The following is a 13,917-nucleotide window of genomic DNA, read 5'->3' as shown; positions in this document are numbered from 1 at the left end:
ATCAAATTTTAATGAAGAACTATTCTTTATTAATATTACACAATAAAAAAACATGTCTCACAAGATTTCAGTTACTTTCACAAGCATAAGCACTGCCATGCAAGTGATGATAACTCTCATTAGGGCAGTACAGACTGACTTCCAAGTCGGGCATAAAATCAGAGACAACACCCTGTAATCAGCTGCATTTGATCTTGCACAGTGATTCTCACACATTTTCTTTGGACTGATCAAGTCACTGTATGAAGTAGAGTAGCTGCCTTTTAGGACACTTCTACCAGTGATTTCAGTTATGTAGTAACTGCATTTTAGGGAGGCCAAAAGCCATGAGCAGTCTGCTGACTGGTGGCATTTTCTCTCCTCTCATGTACTGAGTAGCTTCCACCCATCATCCAACACAGTAATTGACTTTGGGATGCTTTCCACTGTTTCCAGGTCTGACTAAAGCCCCCCCAAAGTAGCTATATTTCTTTAGAGAGTACTGATGCAGGTCGGGGACCCCATTTTGAAAGCTCTCCAGACAGTAATTAAACAGGCCCTAGAAAGTAAGCAGGGCAAGAAGAACTGAGCCACTTGAGTCTTAACCTATAGAAGTTCCCAAAATGGAGACTTTACATTCTTTCAGTGGTGCTGCTGGAAAAGTCTGTCTGGAGTGGAGCAATGTTATGATCATAGGCAGCATATTCTGATGCTCCAGTACTTGCCACTTTGAGCTGCTGAGCAGCATGGGTGAGCTGAAAGGCTGCGTCGGGGTGAGCCGTGTCGGGAAGCAGAGTGCACTCCCGCTCCAGCATGTCTGCCACACCTTTCAGGAGGTCCAAAAAGCCAAAGGCCAGAGCTGCCTTTCGTAAGCGATTCAGTTCCTGCAAAGAAGGAAAATGCCTTTTAAAGCCACTATGAGCCTCTCCACAAAAAGTGGTTTCTTGCTTCTTATTTTAAAGGCAAGCTTCTTCACTTGAGAGGAAAATAACCAGAGTGATCAATTCAGCTGCTGGAAACTGCTGAGCCACTCATGAGATGAAGGTGCTTTAGGGCTGAAGATGGTAGTGGCACAACTGAAGAGTTGGTTTGCCCTTGATCCCTTCCTATAAATTTCCACTTCTCCCTTTTGTGCTGTTGTACCTGCCTGTTTTGGCTGTGTCCCAGCAGAGGTGGCCTCCAGCTCAGGCTTCACTGACTGCTGCCTTCAACTACAGTATCCAGCAACATGTATCTATATTGATTTTTCTTCACTATACACTGACCAGTGCTTATTCATGCTTGAAGTCTCTGGGGCTACAATATCAAACTGCTTCAGCACTAAGCTTACAGGAGGAACAACAATTTCCTCCAGCTACAGCGTAGATCATGGATTATTACAATGTGGCCACATGTGCCTGGAATTTGGTCTTTCTCCACTTCAGTTGCAGAAACAATACAGGAAACATTTTCACTCACAATTGTGTTGCTATTTCTGTCTGATCCCAGTTTATTTCTGCCTGGACAACAGCATAAACTCTGCAAAGAAGTTCACCATGGAAGTAGCAAGGATCATGTAAACGTGACATGTCTTTGCCACCCTGGCAGAGAACATGGTGGAAGAAAATCAGACTCCCTTGTCTCACCCTAACTAGTCTGTAAAATAGACACAGGATGTCTCCTTTACCATGTAGGTTTTCACAGAGCCCTAACAAGCCTCCACAGAACATACAGTATGTGTTCCCCTGTCAAATGCACCACTACCACTCTGGATCAAAGCTGGGCAGCCTGAAATGTTACTCACTTTATAGAAGGTCTGAGTTTTTTCTGGGAGTTTCCTTGCATTTCTCAGGATCTTCTGTACATCTGTCTGCAGGAAAGACAAACAAATACATAAAGCTCTTGGCAACTGCTGGGGAAGCTGCAGAAGAAACCCTCCACTATTTACTGACAAATGACCCTGACATTGACAAGACTGCAGCACACAAAGGCTCCAACAAATGGTCATTATACTAAATCCAATAAACTAAGCCAGATGCTACACTAGAGACACAGTTTCATTAAACAAGTTATGCTTTCTGATTGCATTTTAATCATGACATTTTAAAGAGGCAGTTTATTAAAATGAAAGAAAAGCAATAAAGCAATTGCATTAAACAGACAAGACACACACAGACTCCACTTTGCTGATAAGATGGCTGCTGCTGATGAAAGCAAAGCATCAAGTCCAAAACTCATCTCATTACCTGGAGGCCACTTGGTTTAATCCACACGGTAACATTCTGTGCATAGCTGCGCTTGTTCTTGGGTTGCAAAGGGAAAGGGCTCTTATTGTCATCCTCTCCATAAGGATTTTCTTTTGCATCTGGTAGAAAAAAGAAAATAAATGGACTTAACAACTAAGATCTGGCAAGATCCTTCTCAGAACACTCAATGTGTAAGAGTTATTCAAATGAGCATGACCAGTACCTGAAATGGGTCCAAGCTGTGCCATCTTCCCAAGCCATGGAAGGGGCTCAGGACCAGGTTCAAAGAGCGACATCATGAGGTTTGATTTCTTCTTACTATCAGCTTGTGAATAGAGCATTCCATACCACTCTGGCCTATTGAAAAGAGCAAATCCCAAAGGCTGAATTCTTTGCCTAAAATCTGCTGCCCTCCCACTGTGTGGAGGCTCATTATTTGCAATTTCTACTGGCAGAAACAAATCAGCAATTAAAACCACACAGCTTTGTCTACCAGTGCTGAGCTCTGTACAGAACACATATAAATAATTTACAACTAAAGCATCAATGAGCAAAGTAAGAGATTTCTCAGGCAGCCATCCAGGCCCATACCCCAACTGGACGACAGCCACCATGCCTTCCACTTTCAGGCTGCCATGTAATAAAACACAGAAGTTGGGGATTTTCCCAGCAATCTGATTAGCTGAATTCTCATCTTCGGTGTCATCGGTGATCCCAGGTCCCACCTCATCACCTTCTGGGGAAGAATAAAAGCAAGCAAAGAGATAACATGAGGATAAATTCAAACACACGAGTTCCATTTCCATGACACCACCCTGTATTTTCTACCATGCAGGAGTTAATTAATACTTTTGTAGAACAACCAGCTGCTAAACGGGCTGTTTGGGCAAAGCAGCACTAATAATGTTAAATCAGTATTGCCCCCCGTCCTACTCATGAAACAGAGTTACCAAAAAGCTGCAACTAAAACCTCAGCTTTGAAGAAATCAGAAGTGAAATGAAACAGCACAAAGGGTTTGGCAACAAACACACGTCTGCCTCTGAACCAAAAGCATCCTGAATTTCAAGTTTGCCTCTCCTATGCAGTTTGCAGCCACAATGAGAAACTGACTTGGTTTTAGCAGCTGGAATACAGCTGTGATTTAACTGTTGATAGCTTCAAAGGAGAAGGGCCTATACAGAGATAAAAGCATATTTGGAGCTTGCTTTCTTCTTTATCAAGAGAAATCTCACTTTCTCTTTGCTCTACTCCAAGGCCATGACAAATGAGGAAATCCTTTTTACCACAGGCTGCTGCATGCAAGTAGCTGCAAGTCAGTAACGTGCTGCTTAACCATCCTCAAAGCCTACACCAGTCAGCTGTGTAGATGCAATATCCTTGGCCCCAGTGAGCAGCAATTAATGCTTAAGAACAAGTGAGCAATCTGGTTGCGATTAAGATCAGATTTTTCACAACAACACATCATTCTGAGGTGTTAAATATTCATCTTGCACCACAGATTTTATATCCCATGATTATATTTAGCTTTAAGTGTAGCATGTTCTATTAATAATGATGCCATAAGGATATTGTTCCCTCTATTACATTTCTAAAGAACACAGTATTTCCAGAGAGTTCAAGGTTTTCATTTTAATGTAACCACATGAACATGTCTTTAGAGGCATCTCCCATTTTGATACAGTAAAGGACCTGTGCTTCCAGTCTAATCACAGGCACCACCACAGACACCACAAGGGAAGCTTAAAGCAGGTTTTGCTAAAAGATACAGAACTTGCTCACCTCTGTTAAGTGCAATGGGCAGAACCAAGTGTCTGGACAAGACAGGAGGGCTAGAAATGTCAGCTATATCTACAAACCCAACGATTTCTAGATCTGTGGGGAGACAAGAGGTTTAAGTCAGGTTTGGAAAAGGCTGTGTTCAGAGTCAATTTAACATTACCACTTCTTCCACCACTAAGTTTTCTAAGCAGTGACAAGAGGCAGCCCAACAGAGCCCCAGCCTTGACTAGGGTGTCTAACAAACATTCTTGCATAATACCATGACACTTCAAGATGAGAACATAACTTTCATCACACTCATACTGCTGTGCTGCAAGGCAAATACAGAACTGTGCACATTGTTTTTTACACTGCAGACAATCCACTGCCATTTTATGCATTCAAAATAAGAGAAAACAAAGGACTAAACCAAACCCAGCCCGTTTTGCAGCTGGAACTAGGGAGCACAGCCTTCTCCTTGACAGCCCAAGTGAAGGACCTGGCTCAAAAGCAATTCAATTGATTTTTCTCATAGCTGAATAATGAACACCTGATTAAAGCCATGGAGGAATTCAGGGGCTGAGCACACCATAGGCTGCATTTTACTGCATACTGAGCAAAATTTCCTTTATGCAAATTCCTATCTTTGGAATGATCAGAGGAACTCTAGGACTGAATGTAACATAAAATCTCCCTCATCAAGGTACATTGTGTCTCTTTTTCTTTGCTTTTGCTATTTTGGTACAGACACACTCATTCCTATTTAAACACTATGCAGCTACAAATAAGAAGTGATCACCCCCCAGATGAGAAATGGTTTTGTTCGCTGTTGCAGATTTAAAAGCCCCAAACAAATCAAGGCAATGTTGGTGGCAGGGAGTTCTGGGTTGCAGTTCCCTTCCTTGGAGGATTTTATCACTACTGTGTGTTTATTCACATGCAAGCTGTGCACGTTTTGTTGATGAACACAGGAAAAAAGGAAGTCCGCAGGACAGATGCAGGAAATTAAACTGCCAGAAGAGCCAGAAACTCAAAAAAAAAAAGAAACTATCCAAAAGGACACCTGGGCATACGATCTAACCAAGCTGCTCTCTTTACAAGTTCCAAATAGGTCTAAGCCAGCAGGAACTCCCATCACATCCCTTGCTGATTTAGCCATATTAGGCTGTGACTGAGGATGCCAACCTTTCAAGAACCACAGCACCTGACTGGAAAGAATAACAAAGATGCCTGTGGCCACGTGCACTGCTGAAGAGCTGAGGGCAATTCTGATGCTACAGTTTAAACTTAACTCTTAAGGCAAAGCAGTGAAGTTCAGTGTATTCTCTCCCAGAAGTGCACCTCACCATCTGCAAGTCACAGGGATGGGCTATCTGCTGTGTCCACTACTGGGAGGGCTGATAAAGCATTTCTCTGCACAGCTGTGTTCTAGAAGATCTTAGTATTGGCAAGAAGTGTCAGGACGAGGGACAACCTATAGACAGAGATTTCCTAAATCTCAGCCTTTACTTGTGCCCTTTTACCAGGTACACATGGCTGAAATAGGATGATGTTCTTGTCCCCTGGTGCCACATATACCAAAATATTACACAGTCAGCAATTGATCCTTGAAGAGAAAAAGTGAATGAAACAGTAACTATACAGGAAAAGTAGAAACTGAATGGATTTAAGTAAAAAGGCAATCAAAGATTTATTACCTGTATTAATTGCTTTAGGAACAGGGTCTATTTCCTCATCTATAATGAAAGGTTCTGGCCTGGGAAATACTTGCACATCAGATGTTAAGTGGCCACACTTGAGAACAGCATGGAATGGTGTATAAGCCACGTCTATTAGCTTTCTAAAACATGATCAGTTGTTATTAAGGAAAAAGTAAGACATACCAAATGAAAACAGTTTGTCTAAAGCACACTAACTTGTATCACAAAACTTTCATCTTTTAACTACAGTTAAATCACTAGTTCTTGCATTGCTAAACTACAAAACAAAGCAGTGTATTATCACACAGATGGCAAACTAACAGCAACTGTGGAAATTAGTATCTTCTATCTACCAACCATAAACAGATGCCATAATTTGGTTACATAAGGATTAAATAATAAATATTGACCCCAACCAGTGAAGGTCAAGGTGAAAATACAGTTAAGAAGATCATAAATTAAAATGTTAATTAAAATACCTCATATCATCATATTTCTTATTATATTTGTTTTCCATTACAGATACTAACTGGAAACCTTCACCAAGGTGTATTATCTACAAGTCTACTAACCCAAACATCGACTGCACGTTCTTCAGGCAAAGGGGCCCATCAATGGTGAAAATTTGCCCTTCCCCATTGTTCAAGTCTATGAGCCGCTCCAGGCAGTCCAAGGAATCTGTGCTCTGAAGCTGTAAGAAACCAAAGTGAAACGTTTTGTGTTTTCTTTTTACTCTCTTTATATGAACCAGAATATTGTCAGAAAATGCACACGACACAGCAGAAAACCATCTGACTGGATGCTCTGAGGACTTCGTGTCATCTCACTCCCTTCTGAGTACACCAATATTCTTGGTCTCTCTTTCCCAGGAAATGTGCTCCTTATGTTGCATTTATATGAGATCAGACACAGCGTTTGGCCTAGCAACAAATCACCATCGAATATCTCGAGTTGGAAGAGACCCATAAGGAACATAAAGTCCAACTCCTAATACATTGCTTCAGCATATTATGTTCTGCTTTGAAAGCAGGTTAAGCAACCAGAAATCCCAGAACCTCAGTCTTCAAGAACACAGGAATGCCTTAACTAGTACAAGATTTTATTGGTAATGATAAGATTCCAGCTCCTTTGGGACAATACAGTTTTTAGGAGGGAAGGCAGATAAAATTCTTGGTGAGAAGTTCTTACAGAATTGTGAAAACACCTAAACTTGTCACTGATAAAGATTTTAATCATTTTTCCAGTTATTCTGATGTGTAAACAGTGCTTCAATCCAGCTTAATCAAGATCACCCTTGAGAGAGACCTTGAAGCTGAAATATCTATTGCACACACAAGTAGGAAATCCTTCTGAGGGACAGAAGAATATAGGGGCCAAGTCAAATGCAATACTATTGCTAAAACCTAATGTAAGGAACTTCAGTCTTCTTTTTAAACATGTTTTATTCACCAGAATTCTAACAAATGTGAAGAGTCTTAATGCTGGTAGTTAAAAGTAGCTGAAGAGAAAGCAGTCACCTTTCTTTCAAAAAACTCAGGGGAGCTGGTTTGAACACTGGCTTGGTGACTATAGAATTCTGCTCACTCACACTTCTACATAAAGCTATCGTTGGTTTAAGTGTTGAGCATCTTTGCAATAGAAGTAATTTATTCAAGAAAAGCCCCCCAAAGCATTCAATGTCATTAATGCAGTAAAGGTAATAATACAGACACATACAAATTGTATAATATTCCCCAGGGAGAAACTGGCATGATTTATGAGATCATTATAATAATGGAAATGCACTAGGTAATAACAGTGCAATAAGAAACTTTAAAAAAGATACTACCATTACATGTCACCAAAGAACCAACACTTAAGCACCGGAATATCAACTAAACTTTAAAACCAAGCACAAGAACATCAAAGTATGTTTTGTGCTGACCTGATCATTAGTTCAGAGAAGACCAATAATTATCCAGTGCAACAAAGAAGAAGGTACGTGTTAAAGACATCACCTCTTCGAGATTTGCCATGCACATGACATACAACTTGGATGGGAAGGGGAAGGGCAGTGGGAAGCGGTTGTTTTCACTCCGCTGGTTGTGAGTAGCTAGTGAGTGCCGCAGGGAGCCTCTGCCGATGCCCAGGCAGCCATCAGTGACAAGAACAACCTTGAATGAAAGAAGATGGATTAGCAATTCCAAGCAAAGACACATTTCTATCTGCAGAGGGCAACTACACACCAACACATTCCAGCAGCCTTCCTAGTAGCATGCAGCTCTAGACTGAAAATCCCTGCTCACGTGGGATTTCCTCCACAGAGATGGGGAAAGAATTGCAAAAGTTTCCAGAAACAGATAGATAAATGAGAAATTGAAAAATTAACCACTGCAATTTAAACTACGTGCATGGCAAATATACACTTCGCTGTAATTCGGCAGTTAGATAGAAGATAAAACCCATTTCTTTTACAGAATCTGGAGGGCAACTCAACTTCCACTGCAAGCCACAGAAGCCATACAAAAGGTTGTATTAATTACCCTGATTCTTTGCAAACATTCAGCTGCAGGATGCTCTCATTCTGCAACAAAACTATCAAAGCTAAAATGTGCGTTTTTCCATTCAGTTGCATGTCCAGAGTCACTCCTTGTGGAAACCTGGAAACCTGCACTAATAGGTTACACTGATTAATGAAACCATTTACACTCAGCAGAGACCTACAGAGCAGTCAAATAACTGCTCTTGCAGCACTGCACAGCAACAGCAGGCATTATTTTTGGCTGAGAGGTAAGGAAAATCAAATCCAATTGAAACTCAATGTGCATCTGCTACATTCAGATATGTATTCTCTCTTCATCTTCCGTCTCTTTTGCAGTCTTTTCAGTTTCCAGATGAACTGCTGCTCACCAGTGATGTTTTTCTCTTTTACAAGACTCTGCACAGTACATTCCCCACCACCTTTCCTCACCCCATCACCTGAAGTTCCAGTAAAATGAGCCATGACACAAATGAGAGACCAAATTGTTGAGGTCTAATCTATGCTCGGTTCTTCCATCTTTCTAGTTCTTTGCTTTGAACGTCTGCTTTTCCAAGGTGACTTTTATCCGTGTTAGATTATGAAGCACTGCCTAGCAATAAACCTCTATCCTTTTTCTCCTTAAAGAATATTGCTTGAGACATCTTCCTAGTTCACTAAGCTGCAAAATTACTGACCTTAAATCCTAACTGAAAGACTAACAGACTCTTAAGTGTCTCAGCAAACAGAGGGCTGAAAGCAGACACTGCTATAAGTAAATTCAGAAGGCTGACAGCTGCAAAGGGTGAATGGAGTGTATGAGCAGATGCATGTCAAATGACTCATTTGGGAAAGAAGACAGTTCAAAACACACTCAGCAGCAGTCCCATGCTCTTGCTTGAGGTCTGGAACTGTTACAAGCTCTGGAAACCGTGAGGTACTAAAGCAGAAAGGTTATTGTATGCGTGACTATACCCTTTCCAAACTGAGTGAGGCTCCTGGGATGGAAGATTACACCCAGACCAAATGCCAAGTCTGCAAAATATCACTCTGGGGCCAGATTTTATAATGCACTCCACAATCCAGCAGCAGTTTTTTGCTGCTGAGTATTTTAATAAAGACACACTTCTGTTCATAGTTCAGATACATCCAAAATCCTAATTCTCTGTCTTCCCGTAGCACCAGCGTGCCTGAGAGTGTTTGAAGTTTTCATATTACATTTACATTTCTATCTGTAATTTACAGGGAGCACCAACTATAAGCTAGATCCCAAGAACAGTGAAATCAGTGGTACCTGGCAAGGAATTGCTGCACCCCATTCCTGCTGGACAATATTGCAAACCCCCAGCAGCGCTGACTCTAAACAGGTTTTGTCATAATCATCCATGTTACTCAGGGCTTCCTGAAAAGACAAACACCACTGTCATTGCTGCATGAAGGGTCCAGGAAACATAATTAGGTAAGTTATCAATTAGAAAGTTATTCACATTTCTGTGGCAAGTCTGTATGTTTGCTTTACATTACAACGCAACTGCACTGTTACACAATGCAAAGTTCTTGTGTGTGACCTGCAAAATTAGAGAGGGGAAAAAAAAAGAAGAAATAAGAAAGGATATCATGAGACCACGACAGCTGATTTTGAAGGTATTAGTATTATAAAAACAGTTATTTAAGAGAAAAAAATCCTTTGCATGTCTCAAAGAGACAGGAAACTCACAATCTGAAGCAATGCCCAACATGAAACATTCTGCTCAGAAAATCCTCCCAGGTATCAGAACAACTGTAACTTTATTCAGGAAGTAGAGCACAAGGAGCTTGTCTCACAAAAACTCTTTGGCAGAAAGAGTAACAGAATCCAAAACTCACATCTGCATCCTGTTCCTATAACCATAAACCAGCTTTTCTCCTTAAAATGAAGAATTCACACATAACACAGCATCATAAGAAGGGTACAGATGTAAAACTAACATGCTGGAGGAGCCTGGCTGGATTCCTGGCTTTCAGAAATTCCACAAATCAACTCTTACAGAGACAAAGAGAATGTACTGCCTTCATCTGCAAAACGCAGATTTAGCAGAGAATATCTTTTAAAGTCTGTATGTTCCAGAAAAGACAAACCCAAAACACGGTGCCTTGGGACAGCAACATGTCATTTCATCCTGATAGTATACATAATGATCAGACACATATGTATAATTTTTACTTGTAGTGCCTTACTGTATTCATGTGAAACTTCCCTCTTGGACTTTCTCCTTCCCATTTCCTCTCAACTTCCCATCACATCTGTGAGGCCTAAAATCACTGACTCTCACCGTGCTTCAACTACTACATACTGTTAAAAGCACCGTCTCTCTTGAGTCAAATCACTTGACTCAAAACCTTTCTAAATGGTCCCATCTGCTGCATCAGTTACCAAGACCAAATCAACATCTACACACAAAACCAGGAATGTCACAGAACCACTTTAAGAGCTTCATCAGGGAGTCTTTTCCTCCATCCCCACTTTTAACTTAATTGGCCACACTCCGGTGGTGACCTGAAAAGTAGCTAAAGTAGTAAAAGTAGCAAAATGTTTCAAATGCATTGATTTCACCTATTGTTAAAATAAGGGTAAACCACTGTGATACAAGAAGTCGTGCGCAGGATAACCTAAAATCACTCAATTTCACCATGATCTGGCAACATGCATGGGGCTTTGTTTTGTTTTCACGTTGACAGCTTGCTGCTTGTGTGCTTCAGGCACCCTACCTGGAGCGTGTTGTAATCTCTCGTGAAGGGCACCATCAGCTCCCAGAGGGATGAAAACACCACCAAGGCCGTGAACTCCAGCTTGTAGTTGGTTGCCATGTGCTCGAACAGCATGGTGAGGCCATGGACAGCCAGGTGCTTCCGCTGGTATTCTTCAGAGCCCTCCACCGATACCGGCCGTGTCATAGAGAGCGACACGTCCATCACCACCACGGTCGGCATGATGAGCTGCTCCTCTCTGCTACCCACACGGAGAACTCCGAGCCCCTGCACGGAGGAGGAAGAAAAGGCCACACATGACTGCTGAAGCTGCAGTTATGGAGGGATGCATCTCACGCTCTCCCTCGGGGAGGTGGGGGAAGCCACAATTACCCTTTTGCCCACCAAAAGGTGGGATTTAGCTCAGATTAAGCCAACAGACCCGCTCCTGAACCACACGCAGCATAACCAACCGGCTGTACAGGCCTGGAAGCGGCGAGCGCGGCCGCTTGAGCCTCGATGGGGGAACGCGAACAGCAGCGGCACCCCAGGGCCGAGAGGAGCGCCCAGCACGGAGCCAGCCCTTCCTCCCTTCTCCCCCTCAGCGCCGCCTCTCCCCGCAGCCTTCCCCGGGGACAGCCCGGAGTGTTCCGAGGGGAGCGGGGAGCGAGGCGGGCGGCGGAAGGGAAATGGTGCGGCTCAGCCCGCTTCCGCCGCCATGGGTCCGTCACGGAAAGCGTCTCCCCCGGAACGCCGCGGCCGAGGCGAGAAGGGGCCGGGCCGCGCTGTGCCCGCGGCTCCACATACGGCCTCGAGGTGGGGGGGAATGGGAAAAACGGTCAGGAAAAGCCGGTAATAATGCACTGACTAGGGACAGAAAAACAGTTACATGCCAATAGTGGTGGAAAAGTACCGACACGATGTAAGGACTGCTGTGCACAGTGTATGAAGGCATCCCCATTGGCTTATGGGCCTCCTCCCCATGCTGTAAGTGTGGGAATAGTGATGGGGGGGAGTTCTTAAAACTCCATGGTAAAACTCTTCCTTCAATTGCTTTAAAATTATCAAATCATTATTTTCTAACCAATCTGCTGATTGGATTTTTACAGCTATTAAGTCTTTGGCCAGGAATGTTATTTCTTCCTGTGCAGAACTGCACCGTATGAGTTCCACTCAGTACAAAAGGGTTGCTGACACCATCCTCAGGTTGCTCTGCCAGCACAGGGCGTTGCACTGTGCCTCTGCCTCCATGGTCATGCTATAGGAGCTAAGGGATTTTTGCAGGAGACAATGAGTTTTAAACCTCCCTCTGGCATTGCAAAATAGACATGGCTGAAGATGAAGCTACATGCAAGTTGTCTTGTTTAAGGGACCAGTGCTGCATGCAGAGGAGTGGTGTGATTTACCCCGCTGCTCTCTTCCATAGCAGCCATGAAAATGACACGTGTCTCACAGTTGGTGCTTTCATCTGGTGGTTTGGAATGGAGATAATCACCTGTCCTCATATTGTGAATAACCTGTAGACAAAGATACTGGCTTCAGAGATAGACCCAAATCTATACAATACTATTTAATCTTCTTAGGGACTGCAGGTATTAAACTGGATTGGCTGTTCCTCCACTAAGATGTCCTTCACACCTGACCCTCCTTTGTATTAGGACTCCATCAGCAGAGGCTGCGTGAAAATGGGATCATTTTCATCTGCCTCTCTCTTCAACAGCATCTCCCATCTGGCTGTTACGTGTCAAAGAAGCTTCCAGCACTACACTCAACCCTTGGTACTCCTGTTCCTCTTGGACAGCATCTTTGGGAGGTAAGCTGTGGAGGTTCATTTGATCGCTCCAGATCTCTTGTGATTGAGACAGTCCAACCAGTGAGTAAGGAGCTGGTCAGGAGCTGACCTCTAACAGAACTGCTAAACTTACAAGACTAGAGGTATTGTGAAAGGCTGGAGAGCTCTTACAATCGATCTCAGCTTTGGATAAGATTCTGCTTGCAAAAGGACTTTTAAGCAGATCATTTTGGAGAGAAGTAAAACCAGTGTTTAGATAGGAGTTTGTGCATACGTCTTCTGTTCTCTGTAATTCTTTTTACTTTCATCTTTGTTAGGAAGGGTAATTTTCTAATACCATGCAATTTGTTATACACATTATCCAGTTCCGCCATATGCATGTTTATGTTCGTTTAACATATGAAAAGCAAAGCTTGTATCATCTATTTATCTAGGTACTCCATGACCCTCTATTACTGTTGACTTAGTGATCCTCCCAACTATATAAAAGAAGATAATAATGCCTGTCTTGCAAGAAATTTAGGCTGATTACTTCACTGGGTGTTATGCAAGAGGGTAAGTGTGTGCTAACTTGCATGAAGAGCTTATCTGAGAATGGCTTACAAGACTGAGATTCACATCCAGCATAAGAATAATGTAACATTCCCACTCAGGGGAAAAAATAATCCGCAAAGAGTGATATTCTAAGGTATAATATTGAAACAGTGCTAAAGGGTACATTCTCTCCAGCCCCAAATCACTGTCTCCATACTGCCACAGCTGCAGACTCTGTCACTCTGGCATTTACAATTTCTCTCCCTTTCTAAATGCTATTCAAATAATTATGCAAGATATGCTAATTATCCCCTAATAAAAGGTATGATTACATTTCACTTTGCCAGCTCTGATTTCTACAGAAAGGCTTGAAATGATGTAGTCATAGAAACAAATGGATGCTCTGCATCCTCAGTTTTACTAGAACCAAATCTTGCTCATGCTCTTCTCAAACTAAAAGAAAATAGCTCACCACTGCTTGGCTGGTATTCTGTGGGAGTGCAAAGCTGGAGAGCCATGGAGCAGCATAGCTGGGGATATCAACCAGTTTTCATCCTCCTGTTGAGATTACTTAGGTGAATAGCTGGTCTGTTAGGTGGGAGGTTTTAACAGCATAATCTTGTCTTCAGAGCATCATCTTTACCAGCCCTTTAAAGTAGGTTCCTTGACAGAAGCCTCTCCACCTGCAGAACATCGATCCAATT

At 42.5% G+C, this 13,917-nt stretch overlaps 1 protein-coding gene across 2 annotated transcripts; it reads right to left on the bottom strand.

The window, feature by feature from the left end:
- Positions 1–3: 3 nt before the first annotated feature.
- On the bottom strand, positions 4–13,895 carry INTS14 (integrator complex subunit 14). 2 transcript variants are annotated; one of them, XM_057431003.1, is made up of 12 exons: positions 13,686–13,895; positions 10,909–11,175; positions 9,455–9,562; positions 7,661–7,816; positions 6,236–6,354; positions 5,661–5,803; positions 3,985–4,077; positions 2,796–2,940; positions 2,428–2,561; positions 2,205–2,323; positions 1,763–1,828; positions 4–863 (listed from the first exon to the last, which is right to left on the bottom strand). In XM_057431003.1, exons 2-12 carry the CDS (start codon positions 11,128–11,130, stop codon positions 612–614), a joined length of 1,557 nt encoding a protein of 518 aa, XP_057286986.1. In that variant the 5' UTR covers positions 11,131–11,175; positions 13,686–13,895; the 3' UTR covers positions 4–611. The 2 variants fall into 2 exon arrangements, with proteins under 2 accessions (XP_057286986.1, XP_057286984.1); XM_057431001.1 differs by lacking the exon at positions 13,686–13,895 and adding an exon at positions 11,281–11,468.
- Positions 13,896–13,917: the final 22 nt, after the last annotated feature.

The sequence above is a fragment of the Pezoporus wallicus genome, unplaced genomic scaffold, assembly GCF_028554395.1.
Source record: "Pezoporus wallicus isolate ANWC-B61680 ecotype Strahan unplaced genomic scaffold, APGP_CSIRO_Pwel_v1 contig_8548, whole genome shotgun sequence".
In the NCBI taxonomy this organism is placed as follows: domain Eukaryota; kingdom Metazoa; phylum Chordata; class Aves; order Psittaciformes; family Psittacidae; genus Pezoporus; species Pezoporus wallicus.
The sequence above is the reverse complement of the archived record's forward strand: the minus strand, read 5'-3'. Positions and strand labels throughout refer to the sequence as shown.